This window comes from Eptatretus burgeri, chromosome 15 (genome assembly GCF_056783735.1).
Source record: "Eptatretus burgeri isolate ZD-2024b chromosome 15, Ebu_testis_v1, whole genome shotgun sequence".
Taxonomy (NCBI): domain Eukaryota; kingdom Metazoa; phylum Chordata; class Myxini; order Myxiniformes; family Myxinidae; genus Eptatretus; species Eptatretus burgeri.
In genome coordinates, this window is record NC_140975.1 from 33,560,161 (window position 1) to 33,577,923 (window position 17,763).

The 17,763-nt window shown below is 45.3% G+C and overlaps 1 protein-coding gene across 4 annotated transcripts in view; it reads right to left on the reverse strand.

Annotated features, from left to right (window-relative positions):
- The window catches only part of CEP95 (centrosomal protein 95), an 85,047-nt gene that overhangs the window by 24,177 nt on the left and 43,107 nt on the right, over nt 1-17,763 (reverse strand). For all 4 annotated transcript variants that reach the window (XM_085857397.1, XM_085857396.1, XM_085857395.1 and 1 more), the window contains exons 12-16: nt 16,000-16,273; nt 13,787-13,956; nt 5,262-5,336; nt 5,000-5,152; nt 4,608-4,754 (exon numbers count right to left, since the gene is read on the reverse strand). In XM_085857397.1, the coding sequence (XP_085713523.1) occupies nt 4,608-4,754; nt 5,000-5,152; nt 5,262-5,336; nt 13,787-13,956; nt 16,000-16,273 (819 nt within the window). The remainder of the gene's footprint in view (nt 1-4,607; nt 4,755-4,999; nt 5,153-5,261; nt 5,337-13,786; nt 13,957-15,999; nt 16,274-17,763) is intronic.

Sequence of the window (17,763 nt, forward strand, 5' to 3'; positions counted from 1 at the left end):
CTGGCAACATCAAGGATGGTAGTCTTGAAGGCACTCCACAACTTTTCAAGATCCCCGAAGCACCCAGATCCCGACCAAACTTGTTCGCCAACTCCTCAGCTACCCTCTCATCCTTGAGCTTGCCAACATCCAGCTTGGGCTGGAATGGCACCATTCTCCTGGATTTGAGCTGCAACTTCAGAGTTGCTACAAGAAGCCTGTGGTCAGTATTGAGGAACTGAGCACTCCAGTCGACCCTGCAGTTCTGGAGCATCCCCCAGTGACCAATGAGTACATGGTCAATCTCCTTTCTCACAGCACCAGCGCTGGAAGAACAAGTCCAGCGATGAGCCTGTGGGCACTGAAACCATGAACCAGCCACCCTAAGTCCATGACTTCTTGCAGTCAAGGAACTTAGAGTTATTCTGGTTCACAGTTCCAGACCCATGGGGACCAACATGTCCCATAACCATCCCCATCAGTGCTTGTCGATGAATTGAAATCCCCCAAGACGAAAAGAGAATCTCGCCTGGGGCACTGATCAACCACAGATTCGAGCGCCGCATCAAACATCTCCTTCACAGCGGTATCACTTGCCTCAGTTGGAGCAAATAGAAAAACCAGGGAAATTATACGCAGAGAGTGACGAATCCTCAGTCTCATAATACGCTCGTTGATCTGTGTTACCTCAATTATTATGGGAGCCAGCTTATTGGACAGAGCTACTGCAACCTCTTGGGCATGGTAACCATCAGAGCGACCTGACCAGTAGTAGGTGTAACCAACCACCATGATCTCACCCCTATCTGGTCTCCAAATCTCAGAGTGCTGCAATACTGATGTTCAAACGCTGGAGTTCAGATAATAGAGACAGGTGATCATCCTCTCAGAGTGAGGACATTCCAGGCACTCACCCGATGGGACCGCCTCAAATTAACCCGAGGAGACCGCCCCGCCACAACTTAACCGAGCAAGTTTTCCCTGTGGTTTTCCTCCCATCAAAGAATGGGGGGATCCTGAAGGTTTTGCCCCAATCCCATCATCCAGGGAGATGCCCTGTGAAGGGCAGCTGCACATGAGGTACTCCAACGGAGTGAGTGTTTTTGTTTTATTTGTTTCTTGTGCATGTTGCGAAATGAAGTTTTATGGTGGCTGGAGAGCAAATCCTGCCACCAACCTCTGAGAAAAACTGCAGGACAACTTCCGTGGACAGTTAAGCACCAGATATGGATGGACGTTGCCTCACAAGGAGCTCCTTGACCCTTTGACAGGTTTTGTTTTTAATCCTGCAGGGTGTGTATATCCATAGACCCATTTTACTAGGAAATCTGGTGTGGAAGATGGTTCAGTCGCCGACAACCTGACCATGAAACAGGTTAGGCCTAGGTCACATTTGCCACGGTGGCCGTGGGGTCTCCAAAATCTGCGGCCACTAGCAATTATACGGCGGCCACAGTATTTCCACGGTCACACAATGTAGCAGTCACATATGTTTTTATTTTTCAGGGAGCCGCACGGCGTATTTAGAAATCGTGGAGACCGAAAACGTGGGGGGTGCCGTACGATCTTTGATTTGACGTCGCACGGTGACCTTAGGGCATCATAACCCTGCAACGACATAACCCAGGACGGAGCTCGAGCCTGTGTGGACCTTTGGATGTGGTGATTGTACCAGTTTACATACAATACACCGCCACCGAAGGTCATTTACTCATCTTATTTTACCTTAAACATGGGGAATTTCAGTTTAAAGTGTCTTGAAAGTGGGGTTTCTTTGGGTCCACGAACGGATTAATTCACTCCATTATTTCTTATCGGGAAAATATTTTTGGAATCCGAACTTTTTGCAATCCGAACAGCCTCCTGGAACGAATTAAATTGGGATTCTGGGGGCACCACTGTGTATAGGCAAACACCTATACTCCGATCTCTAGCGGTAGCGCACGGTGGACACACGGTCGACGCAGACTGCCACGGAGGCCGTACGTAGGTGCACGGCGGGTATAGGGGAACCGTGCGTCGACCCTGCGTTGCTCGCAGGTAGTCACACAGACCGCAAGGCCACCGTACAGCGACCGTGGAAATATTGCGGCCGCCGTAATTTTTTGGGGGTTAGGAAAATTCATTTTTCATTGAGAAGAGCTTACGGCAGCCGCACGAATAACGCAAGCTCACCGTACGCCCTACGTACGGTCGACGTGGAACACACCTAAGTAATAGCTTGGCTTGTCGAATTGCTATGGCGAACGTAGAAATGAAAAAAAGTTATAACTCCGCGCTATAATTCCACAGCGCCCCTACGGCCTGTAAAATATAGCCAAACGGCGTAGAGCCTCCCTGATGCCACCTCAGTTTCTCTGCGGCCGCCGCACGTTTCTGTCAATTCAGAGGGCGTAAGGCCACCGTATCCTCGCCGTAGAGCAAATGTGACCTCGGCCTTAGTACAGGTTTATATGGAAACTTTAGCAAGTCACACATTTGATCTGGCCTGACCCGACGGCAGACTATCCAAAGCTCAGGATATGTCGAGAGAGATGGCCCTGATGTCATATTTGACATAGAGGACTTCTCATATCTGACACCATCCATTTTTGGGAGAGTCAAAGTCACATGCCCAAGGTCATACAGTACCTGGTCTGAATCCAAATTGATGATCTAAAATGAGGCCGTTAAAGAAAATTAAGGAATTTGTCAACTGTGAGGATAGATTACATGACCTTGCTGATGTTTGGAAGTAAGCGGACAGGTCTATGGTTAAGGGGATCAGCTTTTCACAAACACACTCCAAGTACAACCACCAAATTTCAGTCATTGTGCATCAATTTAGGCCGAGGTCACATTTGCCACGGCGGCCGTGGGGTCTCCAAATTCTACGGCGGCCGCAGATTTTCCACGGTCACACAATGTAGCAGTCACATATGTTTTTATTTTTTGGGGAGCTGCACGGCGTATTTATAAATTGTGTAGACCGAAAACGTGGGGTTGCCGTACGGTCTTTGATTCGATGTCGCATGGTGACCTTAGGGCGTTCCTGCGGCAGCCATAGAATTAAGGCAGACATAAGGTGCCCGCAAGGCGACCACAGGGGGGCCCGAAGGCGAACCTGCGGCCAGACGGACGATAACGAATGGGTTAATTTTTTTTTTTTTTACCATTTCTTTTTTTTTCGGCTTGTCGAATTGCTACGGCGAGCGTAGAAATGAAAAAAAAGTGATAACTCCGCGTTATAATTCCACGGCAACCTTGCGGCCTGTAAATATATATACGGCATAGGGTCACCCTGAGGCCACCTCAGAAACTCTGCGGCCACCGCACGTTTCTGTCAATTCAGAAGGCGTACGGCCGCCGTAGAGCAAATGTGACTTAGGCCTTAAGAGTACACACACACACACACACACACAAGGGCTCTGTTCTACTTTCTGAAACCCGCATATGGAGATAACCCGACACACACACACACACACACACACACACACACACACACACACACACACACACACACACACACACACACACACACACACACACACATACACTGGCAGCAAGGGGGAGGTTGCACACCTTGCCTGCGATGGAAAGAAATAAGAGCCACATACAATACAACAATTTCAAAGGCAGCGAAGACAGAGCCGAAAAAGGCAGCTTCATTGGGAACTAGGACCATGCATGAGGTGCCTGGTATCACACCGTTCAACATGCATTTGCCACACAGCCTGGCCCTGCAGCTTGGCAGTGTTTGTTGACCCCATGCTGCTGGGAGCGAAGGCCTGACCTTTGGCGACTCCCTCTTGCCGAGTTTTGTGGGATCTATGATCGCACCAAATACGACAACTTTGATGGGAGCGACAATCGAGCCAAGGGTGGCAGATTTGGTGAGGACGAGGGCCGCACAAGTGGTGCCTGGAGTTGCATCGAGCGACATGGCCTGGCCTTACATGGCTTCTTGGGTTTTACAGACTTCATCCGGCCAAGGAAGGACGAGACGGAAATGCGGTGTGACAGCGTGGGGAGATGACGACCAGTGGCAGCAGGGTCCCATGTCCAAGTGGGAAGGGGTGTCCCTGTGTGGAATCTGGTGTATCCCGGAGGTCACAGGTATCTACGTCATTGCCACTTTGGAGATGGAGGGGGAAAATGGAGCACGGATAAGGAGATGGCTTGGTCCTTGAGTTGTGGCTGATTGCTGGGGTGAAGCAGATGCTTTGGGATCAGGGAAGGCTCTGTTCAGTCTTCGACTCACCAGTTTAGATGACGACCGGTGGTGGCGGCGCATACATGCACACATACATGAATAGTTTTTATACATACACACTCATGCACATGCTAACGAAGGTGGATACTTTGAGACATGGTCGGACTTCGTTCCCTCTCCTGAAACCAAGAATTTAAATTGTGGCTCGCTTTACAGTTAAACTCTCTATTTTGTGCACACCACCATTTCACAAACTCCAATGTGGCTCTTCGGTAACTAAAGAGCCCAAGGGATTTACATCACAACATTGAATATGTATTATAGTACGGTACTTTTTCCCATCATGGGCTATTTAATTACAGGCATTGCTTCCATTGACAATCATAGCAGAAGAAACGTGAGATAAAATGTGGTAGAAAAGGAAAATTGGTCATACTCGATCCTTGTAATAGTTTTCCATGGCAAGGAGATCAGAATGCCATCTTTGCTGCTCTTCATTGCGTTTTTCCTGTGCCAATGCCCTCATCTCCAGTAATCGTGCCTTCTGGATGCGAAGGCCATCTTCAAAGAGGTTTCGAAACGTCTGAGAGTGGTGGGACAAAGGAAGTTATAAAAGATGCATTTAAAAATATTTTAAAAACTGCACAGACATTTCATTTTCAAAATCTTGCTCTCCAGAGGCAGTCATGATCCCTTGTTCCTTCATCTTCAATAATATCAACCTAAAATACCACAATGTCCACGTCAAACAATACGGGGAAAGAGGTGGAAGCCTTCTAGAAAACATGGTACTGACCAAATGCCACCACCTTTTCCGAATTTGCTCACCTTCTCTTCACGGGAACGGGCACGTAGCATCTTGGCACGCAGTTGCAGGCAATAGTCGCGATAATACTGCCGCGCTCGAGAAACTTGCTGGCGACCCTCACGCTCATTATGGCGAGCTTGTCGTTGCAGCCGTACCTTTTCCTGTAGGCCACGCTGGGTCAGGCACACATCGAGCCATAATGTTACAGGACTTGTCTTGCCAAAACGAGGCTTCTTGCATAATGCAGAAGGCAGTTTCCCGAGGATAGACAGGAAGCCTTACCAGTCTATGGTTGTGTTCATGCTCCTTCCGGATGATCCGGCCAAGCAAGTTATGTTTCTTCTTCATTTCCTCCAACTGTGGGAGGATTCTTTCAGTACACATCCACTATCCTTGAAGAAAAATAACTAAACGGTTTGAAAAATGCATAGCAATAAAAAAAAAAACACCATTGATGAAAACAACACTTCACCGATTCACCGAGCAGTAAACCAACAATGGTTTCCAAGGATAAAATATAGTGTCAAACTAGAACTGCTGACAATGCTGTCAGCAGTCCAAATTTGCTAGTCACATGGAGCCCCAATCACACATCTTCTGGGAAAATGGAGCCCAAATCCATCATCAGCAGGAAAGAAATACGTAAAGCGTCCCTCGCCAATTCATACAGTGTAGAAAAACTGAGATGGAGGGCCATTCAGTGATATTATCCACTTTGATAAAAGTCAATTTTTGGAGGCCATCTTAACTCTTGGACTCATTTATATGCACATGATTTTGAAAGACAAGTTGGTCCGATGGACGGAATTTTCATATCCTTGTTGCACACCCCCTGCCTGCTGCACTGCTTGAGCATTACTGTACCCTTCACTAAGCCTAGATGTGCTTGGGGCCAGCATGGGGATTACGTGTTCAAGTTATAACCCTCGCCAGGGGACAGGGTATTGCATTTGGGTGTATTTGTTTGTCCGTCTGTCCGCACAGAACTTTAGTGTTTTTCTCTGCAACTGCTTGTCGAATTGAGATTGAATTTTCACTAGAGGAGCGACGATTCATGTAGGGTGTTTTATTAATAATTATGACGTCATAGTTCACGTGCTGTGGCAGCAATGTTAGAAAAAGACACTTTGGACCTCTGTATCTCTGAAACAGCACCAGGGAAAAAATTGAAACTTGCCACATGGCAAGTACTCATTTGGGAATGTTTTTTTTTTTTAATGACATCATAGGTACCTTCATTATGATGTAATAATTGCGAATGTAGAATGTTACATCTGATCAGAATGGAAATTTTGAGGGTCATCGAGGGATAAAATGGCCAACATAAAAAAAAAAAATTGATGACATCAGTCACGTGATTTGGCAGCCATATTGTTAAAAAAAAAAACTCCCTCTGAAGTGGCTCAACAGATCGAGATGAAACTTTACATGTACGACCGCCGATCCATGAGCAACAAAAGGTTCACACGTATGACGTCATAGATCACATGGTTTGGCAGCCATATTGGATTTACCCTAAAACCTATTTAAAAAAATATATATATATATGTATATATTCTACTCCAGAACTGATCAATCAATATGAAACTTCACAATTATGATCTAGTAGTGATGGGAAAAATATATATTTTAAATTTCATCCTGATAGGACACATGGTCTGGCAACCAGAAATATATATATATATATATAATCTTTTTTTTTTTAAATAAGGCTCACTTGGCTCTGCCTAGATGGGTTTGAGGGTAGAGTCGTAGCAGCTGAAATGTGAATCCCATCACTTTTTGCTTGTTTGGGTTCCTTCTGATTACTCCAATGCAGGACTGTACGTATTTGGTCTTCCATTTGATTTGAATTTATTTTAATCCCATTCTGAATTAAATTAAATAAGGAATCATAATTTTTTTTTTTTAACGTCGTGAGTCAGGGTCAGGTGTCAGATCAAAGCGGGGTCGCATCAAAGCGGGACGTCTTGGTACCCGGTCATCACTGCAAGCAGTTATAAAGTGGCAGTTCTAATTATATCTCATTAATTACCTAACACAACAGTATACAAACACCACACAAAACTACACAAACACCACACAAAACAAGTCCTGGCTAGGGTCTGCAATCTCTGATTGCTCCTTTTCTTGTGGTTTTTGTTATTTATTTTTTTCAATTAGAATGCCATGCCATTGACCAGCGGTATAGGTCAGATTTTTTGGTACTTAATCAACCGGCTTGATGCAAAGCTACAAGAGGTCTCATATGAAAGGTGGGGATCTTAGTAACTCATTTTGCCCTGTTGTCCTAATTTTTTGGTGTGCGGCCCATGAAATATTCACACCGGAAGGATACCCCCATTAGAAAATTTTGACCATTTCCGAAAATAAGTGAATTAGCCATAACTACAAAGAAATGCGCCCTATTTTTACATGATTGGTCTTGAAATGTGCAGAATGAACAGGGGAATACTACTAGTTACTTAATGGAATACTTCTCGATAAATATATGTACATTTGAGTGCTTTTAATAGAAAAAAAAGACGTAATTTCCAGACCGCTAACTTCGAAAATCATCAACTACAGAAACAAACATCTGCCAATTGTCATATTTTTTCTTTATTTTATATGTGTTCAGTTTACCATATCAATATAATGAGAATATTTTGAAACAAATTTCTACTAGCAAATTATACGATATAGTGACTGAAGTTTGCACAAGTGATGTGATAACTACATGTTACACCAACACACATTGCTCTACGAGAAATGAACTAAAACATATATTTTGAGCGAGTGTTCTTCGATATGTTAGGAGTTTAATCAACCGGCTTGACACAAAGCTACAACAGATCTCATATGAAAGATGGTGATCTCAGTAACACATTTAGCCCTGTTGTCCTCGTATTTTGGTGTGCGGTCCATGAAATATTCACATTTGAAGGATACACCCGTCTGAATATTGTTCAACCATCACTGTCCGAGTGTCCGTGTCATTTTGGTCACCATGTGACAGTTCGTTGCCACACTGCCTGTCACTGGTGGCACACATGCACTCGTTAGTGCAAGGCAAACTGTCTTGTGAGCAGCTGCAGCTATTGGTACATGGTTCACTACCACGGCATGAACACACAAGACCATCTAACATCTCCGCTGATGTGGGTCCATCAAACAATGTGGGATGCAGCCACCTTCTCCTCTGTACCATCCACGACCCTCTGGTGTGGGAATTTCTGGATTTGCCACGTGGGCATTCATCCATACTCGGGTTTGGTGAACGGATCTCTTCACATGTTCGAGAAAAGCTGGTTCGGACGGAGGCAACTTATGCAATGGGTCACCTTTGGTCGCTGCGAGTTTCTCCCGAAGATCATTCAAATTTGTGCGTGCATCCATATATTTCCCTTGAGAATCATACATGGCACTGACTAAATGTCTTGAAGCAGCCACTGCCTCCTGGAGATCGTCAGTGGCGAGGACTTCGAGGTGTGGACCATTATTCTGAAGATGCAGCGTCTTCATAGCTTTCTTTATACCATAGCCGAAGAATGCTGATAGTCACATCCTGTCAGGGCATGCAACGCAGGAAGCCGGGTACACGTATCTGGAAGCAAGCTGTAACATATCTGATGGACCGGGATAAGCTTGCATCCTGCTGATGTTCTTTTCTCTATCCATATTTCGGCAGTATCCCGCAACTGTGGAAAGTAGTGGACTGCTAAGACAAGCATATCAGTGTCTGCTGATTTGATTGTAATGGACCCACGCACATTTTTACGTCTGAAATCATCAGCATGCTCCACATGAAGAAATATCCAAGAATCTGCCTCTTCCTGCATTGATGCGAGTTGACTGTCATGATACATTCCTGTAGATGAAAGGCATGCTGTAAGCGAACCATCAGATAAGCCACCAGCCAAATAGATCTGCTTTTCTTGGTGATCTGACAGTTCTTTTGCTGCTGGTGCATGTTGTGTGACGTGACTACAGATGAAGTGTGTCAAGGTGGATTTGTTTGATGATAGAGCCATGAATTTCGTCCATTGTGGTACTGGGCGTCCAGCAATGACTTGGGAGCTTCGGGATCCACCAGCAACAGCAAGGCGTCTCGTTCTTTCGTCTGTCTTCACAGAATTGACATCATCATATTGGTCGAAGACGTCGATGAGGGTGTGGTGTGTTTTGATGCAATGAAGCAACTGGTTTAGGTAAAACTGCGCCAAGTTACCAAACGTGCCACCATTTCCACCCAGGATATGGAGTTCAGCCATAGCATCCCTGATGTACACGCTGCGATGTTGGTTATCACTGGCAGTGTTTTCGTGCTCTTCAGACTCGGCCCTCGAGAATATGCCCTAGTTCTGCTTTGGTGTTCTTCCGTGGAGCTCCATCTTCATGAAAGATAGATGTCGGAACAGACGTAATAGGATAGCTCAGGACGTGCTTCATGTTCAGGTCAGGGCGGACTTGAGTCAATAGCAAAGCATGGCGGAAAACCTTTTCCGGGTTGATTGCAACCAATACTTTCTGACCCAAAATCAGGGTTTTTGTTTTCTTTTTGGAAATCGAAAACGTTTTGAGTTTGGATTTTGGGATTGGCTGGTACATGCTTCTCTGCCCCCCAGTGCAAAGAGATTCTGTGATGTACTCTTCCGTCTGTCTTTTCCCCAGGTCGTGGACAGACAACAAGGACTTCTGAATATCCTTGGAAGCGATCACACCACTCGATATATTCAATGGTCCAAATATTCAGACGGGTGTATCCTTCAAATGTGAATATTTCATGGACCGCACACCAAAATACGAGGACAACAGGGCTAAATGTGTTACTGAGATCACCATCTTTCATATGAGATCTGTTGTAGCTTTGTGTCAAGCTGGTTGATTAAACTCCTAAAATATATAATAGCCCTTTATTGAGGTTTACCGCTGGCTTAATGATAGAAGCACGTATTAAACTGCTTGATATTCCATAACACGGCATGCATTTAAAACATGGAAATTCTAATGGATTTTTTTTGGAGTTATTTTGCCGAATCAACTCAGGTCATGATGATCGTTCTGCTGCATGACATTCCACACCATAATGTACCAGTAGAACTTTACAAAAAACGACACACACACACACACACACACACACACACACACACACACACACACACACACACACACACACACACACACACACACACACACACACACACACGATAAAACCTCAATCGTCAATCCACATATCACAATAAAGCCGAACCCGTGGGTAATTCTATGATATTATCCGATTTGGTGAGAATCAAACTTTAAAGGCCATTTAACCTCAGAAATCACAACCACGCAAGTGCCAGGTTTATCACAGAGAATGCAATAAAACAACAAAAACCTTATAAAACATCTGATTTTAAAGTAAACCACCATGCCTAATAGAAGAGACCCGAGTGTAACATGATCTCACTCACAGCGGCCAAAACTATGGCAGCAAAGCGTGAAACAAGTGCCATTGGAGATAATGATCACATGAAGAAGTCAAGAAAGTCTCATTCATTGGAGGTGAAATTAAAAGTTTTAGATTGGTTTGATAGAGGTGAGCGCAGCGTTAATATTCAGAGAGATGGGGCTTCGTAATTCTACAATGAGAACCTTTGGTGGCAATCGTGAAAAAAAAAAATCTGTAAAAACGCTCAAACTAATCTCGCTTTTCCCACAACTGCAAGATCTTAGCCTGATGCTATTGAGAAAATGCTGACCACATGGATGAAGCATCAGAACCAACAGAACACACCCTTGGCTGGAATGGACATTCAAAAGAAGGCTAGGAGTTTGTATGGTGATATAACCAAAGATACCAGTGACTTTTGCTGCCAGTCATGGGTGGTTAAAGCGCTTCAAGAATAGCCATGCATTTCACAATCTTAAGTTGACTGAGGAAGCTGCTATTACAGATCATGCTGCTGCCGAAACAATTTCCAGCTGTCTTCAAATCAGTGATTGCGGATGGAGGTTACACACCAAACAATGTGTTTAACTTCGATTAAACTGGACTTTATTGGAAACGCATGCCCAGCTGCACCTTCATCTCCATCAACTCTGGCTTGAGGAAGTGGTTGAGTTCAGAGGTTTCATGAAGGCTGAAGTGAGCGAAGCAAGGCAACAGATTGTAGACATGGCCCTGCAAGTGGGATTTGAGGAGGAAGATGATGTTGAGAATTTGCTTCTCTCATGCATGGAGCTGAGCAATGAAGCTCTTCTGGCTCTGGAGGAGTTGCTCAGAGAGGAATCAGAATCAAGTTCTGAGGAGGTTGTGCCTGTTAAAACCCTCACGACGAAGGTCATGGCTAAAGGTTTTAAATTGGTGGATGAAGCCGTGGCCATCTTTGATGAAATGTAATTTAATTCCAGGCTACAAGGCAACAAAAGGTGAAAATTTTGAAAGGGGGTGGAGACTTTCGACATGCACTATGTATGTATGTATGTATGTATGTATGTATGTATGTATCGACAGGTATGCATGTATGTATATCTACGAGTATACTAATAAATGTCAATGTGTGTGTGTGTGTGTGCGCATGTGTTGTTGATTGGTATCTGCGTATGCGGGATTCAGAATGTGGAATGGAGTTCTCGCAGGGCAGGCTCAAAGTATCCACCTTCATTTCAGCAAGGGGTCACGATTCATGGATCGAGCTGTAAAGTTTTCATTATCAAAATTTTGTGCCGAGGGATCTCTTCAGGATTGTAACTGAGCCCCAGGACAGCTTCCAACTGTAGTTAGTTTGTCGTAATATTAACAGTGATGGTTTTTAATATATCTCTGTGAGGTTCTTCGTTATCATTCCCAAACCTCAAACTATCACTGGTACAACTTTGGCATTCTTCAGCTTCCAGGATAATTTCACTTCATTCTTGAGGTATTTAGTCATTTTCTTCATTTTCACATCGTTTAGTCCAAAATCACTGGTATTAACGCCTCAATCAGCAATGCCTTCTCTTTTTTGTACCAGAGTATATGTGGTCACAATGCCTTGTTTTCAATGTTCAGGTTTGATGGGATCATGAGGTCGTGCGTGAGCGGAACTTCCACGTCTTCAGTGATTGCTTTTGGTTCGTGTTCCTACAAATTCTCTGGAACTACAATATCAAAGTTTTTACAGATGTGCCAGCAGATTACTTTACAAATTCTGTTGTGTCGTTGTGTGTACAGCTGTTTTGACATCAGTCTTCTGTGTGTGTGTGTGTGTGGTCATTAAGCACAACATATTTTTACGAACCCCACCTCTTCTCCTCGCCTTTCTTTTCTATTTTCCTTCGCCGCCCCCTCCCTCCGTCTCCTCACCTCTCCGCCCCCTCCCTCCTTCCGTCCTCTCCTCACCTCGCCGCCACCTCCCTCCTTCCGTCCGTCCGTCCTCTCCTCACCTCGACGCCACCTCCCTCCGTCCGTCCTCTCCTCACCTCGCCGCCACCTCCCTCCGTCCGTCCTCTCCTCACCTCGCCGCCACCTCCCTCCGTCCGTCCTCTCCTCACCTCGCCGCCACCTCCCTCCGTCCGTCCTCTCCTCACCTCGCCGCCACCTCCCTCCGTCCGTCCTCTCCCCACCTCCCCCCCACCCCCCTCCGTCCGTCCGTCCTCTCCTCACCTCGCCGCCACCTCCCTCCGTCCGTCCGTCCTCTCCTCACCTCGCCGCCACCTCCCTCCGTCCGTCCGTCCTCTCCTCAACTCGCCGCCACCTCCCTCCGTCCGTCCGTCCTCTCCTCAACTCGCCGCCACCTCCCTCCGTCCGTCCGTCCTCTCCTCAACTCGCCGCCACCTCCCTCCCTCCGTCCGTCCTCTCCTCACCTCGCCGCCACCTCCCTCCGTCCGTCCTCTCCTCACCTCGCCGCCACCTCCCTCCCTCCGCCCTCTCCCCCCCTCCCCGCCACCTCCCTCCGTCCTCTCCTCACCTCCCCGCCTCCTCCCCCCGTCCTCTCCTCACCTCGCCGCCACCCCCGTCCGTCCTCTCCTCGCCTCGCCGCCACCTCCCTCCGTCCGTCCGTCCTCTCCTCAACTCGCCGCCACCTCCCTCCCTCCGTCCGTCCTCTCCTCACCTCGCCGCCACCTCCCTCCGTCCGTCCTCTCCTCACCTCGCCGCCACCTCCCTCCGTCCGTCCTCTCCTCACCTCGCCGCCACCTCCCTCCGTCCTCTCCTCACCTCGCCGCCACCCCCCTCCGTCCTCTCCTCACCTCGCCTCCACCCCCGTCCGTCCTCTCCTCGCCCCGCCGCCACCTCCCTCAGTCAGTCCTCTCCACGCCTTGCCGCCACCTCCCTCCGTCCTCTCCTCGCCTCTCCGCCCCATCCCTCAGTCCTCGCCTCTCCGCCCCTCCCTCAGTCCTCTCCTCGCCTCTCCCTCAGTCCTCTCCTCCCCTCTCCGCCCCTCCCTCAGTCCTCTCCTCGCCTCTCCGCCCCTCCCTCAGTCCTCTCCTCGCCTTGCCCCTCCCTCAGTCCTCTCCCTCGCCTTGCCCCTCCCTCAGTCCTCTCCTCTCCTTGCCTCTCCGCCCCTCCCTCAGTCCTCTCCTCGCCTTTCCTCTCCGCCCCTCCCTCAGTCCTCTCCTATCCTCACCACTCCCTCGCTCCCTCCTCACCTCTCCCTCCGTCCTTTCCTCACCTCTCTACCCCTCCCTCCGTCCTCTCTGCCCCCTCCTCACCTCTATGCCCCCTCTCCGCCTTCTCACCTCTTCACCCCCCCCTCCTCACCTCTCCACCCCTCCCTCCGTCCGTCGTCTCTGCCCCCACAAAAAATGACAGCAACGACTTATCAACAAGAACTACGACAAATCAAATACATTAGAGCACAAACCTCATGCTCCAGTTTGACCTGAGTCCGGTCCGGCCGTGCTGCCATCTGAGACAGGTATTGTAGGTGTCTCATTTGTTGTTGCCACGTCCTGTTTACAGTGTGAGATGAGAGCTGTAAACCTGGAAACTCCTTCATGATGATAGACAGCAAGTCATCACTTCTGTCTGGCTCTGTCATGACATGTTCATCAAAAGCAAAATAAGGTCGTCTTTTGAGGCATTGTACATCAAAAATAAAATTCCATTCTAAGATGGAGGCACATGGAAGAGCGTGAGGTAATGGTAACAGAATGTCCTAACAGTGAGCAGTCAGGCCACATATGGACAAAACAAGAAATGCAAAGAATGAACAGGGTTGCGGTGGGGCGGGGGGGGGGGGGAGAGAAATAACATTTAACAAATATGTTTGAGGCATGAGGCGGCCAATGATGATTGCGCCATAGAAACACCAGATTAAATAAATCTGTCAGTCTCACGACTTAATGTCATTGGGCAGTGGAGTATGGGGGAGGGGGGAGAGGAGAAGAGAGACAAGGGCTCAAACTCAAGACCCTAAGATCTTAAGGCAGCCACCTCAACCGTTAAGCCCATACCAGGCTTATATTGCAAGTTTAACTGTCACCATTAAATAAATAAAAAAGCGTGTGTACCCATTCACATTTGGCAGTGAACGCGAAATAAAAGACTGAGGAGAGAAAGTAATGGCCACCTTACGAGAAACAATTCAATGAATGATCAGGGGGAATGGCCTTGCACAATCAATGAAGGAATGAAACAGGTCTCCAGTGACCGAAGAAAAAGAAAAACAAGACAACGACAACGTGCAGAGCACGATACTTGCAAAATCCATTAAACAAATTTGACCTTAAAAATAATTTGTGGTTGAATTCAATAACCAAATATGCAACTCCTCTTCAAATTTCAAGTCAATCGGATGAAAATTGAAGATTTTAGAAATACCACCTTAGTTGTTGACCTTTTGGTCGATGTTGACCTCAAAAATAATTGGCTGGTTCAATTCAGTGACCAAATATGCAACTCCTCTTTAAATTTCAAGTAAATCGGATGAAAATTGACGATTTTAGAATGTCGTCCTATATTGTCCTTTTGGCCGATGTTGACCTCGAAAATAATTGGTGGTTGAATTCAGTGACCTGATATGCAAATCCTCTTCAAATTTCAAGTCAATGAGATGAAAATTGAGGGTTTTAGAAATAACTCGTTAGTTGTTGACCTTTTAGAAAAATCTTCAATTTTGCAAGTAACAAACGGACACAGGAGAAAAATGACTGACGTGTTGGATGGAACAATCCGGTGGGCCAGCCACCACTGCCCCCAATCACTCTACTTTCATCCTTCATCCCAAAACTCTCATCGAACTTTGCAGACTTCCTTTGTGTTGGTTTGTACCCGACATTCCCTTCTTTTTATAGTCTGTTGTGTGAAGTTTGTTTTCCACGTGATCTGGATCTTTCCTCGTGATCTCTATCTCCAGTCTGCTCATCACCTTATGATTGACTGTACACTGTGGATCTTTATAGAACTAAGTGCCGAAGCTGAATACACACTATGCTGGATATGTATGGGAATAAATGCTATTTTCCCAAACTATATAAAACCAGGTCATCTTGGCACACTGTATTACAGAGGCGAGTTAAACACAATCTGATTTTGTAACATTGTGCAGACTTGAAGAGGGGATGTACGAATACGTCCAGCAAGGTAACTTGTTGGTGAGCAAAGCTCATTTGTTGAAGACAAACCTGTCTGTGGCCCTTATTACTGTTTTATAGGGCAGCTGGGACAATTAAACAAACAAACAAAAAATCCACAAATTTTACGGCCAACAGCAGGGTCTCCAGCATAGCACGTCGCAGCGAACAGCATCAGCCTGCTATAGGCAGGATCTTGAACCTTTCAGTGAGTACAAGCGCAAGTTTCACATCGGAAGAATTCCTTTATATTATTGACTGTATGATTCAATCACAATCCAGATCATCAGCTGGGAATACACATCAATATACAGTTGGGAAAGACACAGAAAAAGAGACCGTAATTTGGAATATTTTGATGGAGGTTGGATGTGAAGCAATCAATTTATTACTTGGCCTCATCATAATGTTTGTTAAAAAATTTGTACATTTGAACAAATGCCGACATCATTATTTGTAACACTCACTGGCAAAATCAGTCCACTGGCCCCATTTCACTCACTTGGACAAGGCGTTCTTGAGCAAGTGACACCACGTGGCATGGTCGTGGACACCAAGCTCCGATTGTGGCTCTTCCTTACGATGTTAATGGTGCAAGGAGTGACAGTTGCCTGCAGGGTATGCTCTGACCGAGGCATGGAAGGTGCTGAATGTGGTGCTTTGTGCACATCGTGGGGAGCTGCTGCCAACTTTATGGGTGTACTGCGAGCTGAATTGAACTTCCCTGAAGGTTTGGCAGAAATAGCCTTCTGCAATTTTTGTTTCCCTCTCTCCTCCTGTAGCAAAAACAGTGTTGGGTGGAAGTAAGTGCAGTCTTTTTTTTTTTTTTGATCGTCCAAAAAAGCAGAGGTTTGAATTTTTAAAATTTTTATATAACCATATCGACAAAGACGATCATGCTCCCTCATTTAACAGGGCTACGACGTTAGAACTTTGACTCATTGAACCCGTGCACGTTAGATGTCAATCCACTTGACATTTTTTACTCTTCTTCTTCATTTTTTACTCCTCTTCTTCATTTTTTACTCTTCTTCTTCATTTTTTTACTCTTCTTCATTTTTTTACTCTTCTTCATTTTTTACTCTTCTTCATTTTTTACTCTTCTTCTTCATTTTTTACTCTTCTTCTTCATTTTTTACTCTTCTTCATTTTTTTACTCTTCTTCATTTTTTTACTCTTCTTCTTCATTTTTTACTCTTTTCATTTTCTTCTTTTTTACTTCATTCTTCCGTGCACGTTGTATTTGAGCTCAAAAAAAGGTCACATGAAAAATCAGGTCACATGAGAGAGAGAAAAAAGACAGATAAGTAGAAGAGAGAATACATCAGATGCATCTAACTCGAGTTATGGTATGCAAAAGGATTTTCAAAAGGCACATGACTTTTGACCTGTTGAAGAACCCAAAATTTAATCAGTTCCTCTTTGTACTACAGTGCATACTTGTGCCACTGCCCAGGTCTTGACTCGTCATATCTCTTTTTTTTTTTTACTGCCTAGACTCAGGGTCTAGCTCCATTTGCTCTCTGATCATCCCCAAATTCTTGAGGATGAACAGATTTGTCAAGTAAATCTCCATCCTGGTTCAACTCCAAAAATCCAGGACTCTCCACCCTCTTCCACTTATATTCCTATTTTATCCCATTTGTCAAACTGCCTTCCAAAGACTTCAATCCCACACTTTCCTCCATGGTTTCAATTAAGTGGTATACCCCCTACCCCACCCGCAATCACCATCCTACCTCATCCAACCCTTTTACTTGAAGGTTATATAGCATTTCCTTCCCTCTCTCCAACCCCTTTTCCTATTCGTTAATTTCCTTGCTTGTTGTGTCCAACTCGCTCCCCAATTTGCTGTTATATAACCTCTGCTTACCTCGTGTTGAGAGAGCCTTTGCAGAGTTTACATTGCGTCCTACATTTCCAACATGTGGAATCCATTTTGATCCTCTCCAATATCACACATGGTATATGAAACTACAGAAAAAATAGTTTGTTGGGAAGTTACTGCATTAGTAGTCGATTAGGATAATATATATATATATATATATATATATATATAATTATATATATATATATATATTTATATATATATATATATATATATATATATATATATATATATATATATATATATATATATATATATATATATATATATATATATATTGCGACCAGGCATGGGCATGAAAATAACTTCCACGGTGATAATAAAGATCACTGTGTATACGGTTAACATATGTTAACTATACACAAAGGTTACAAAATG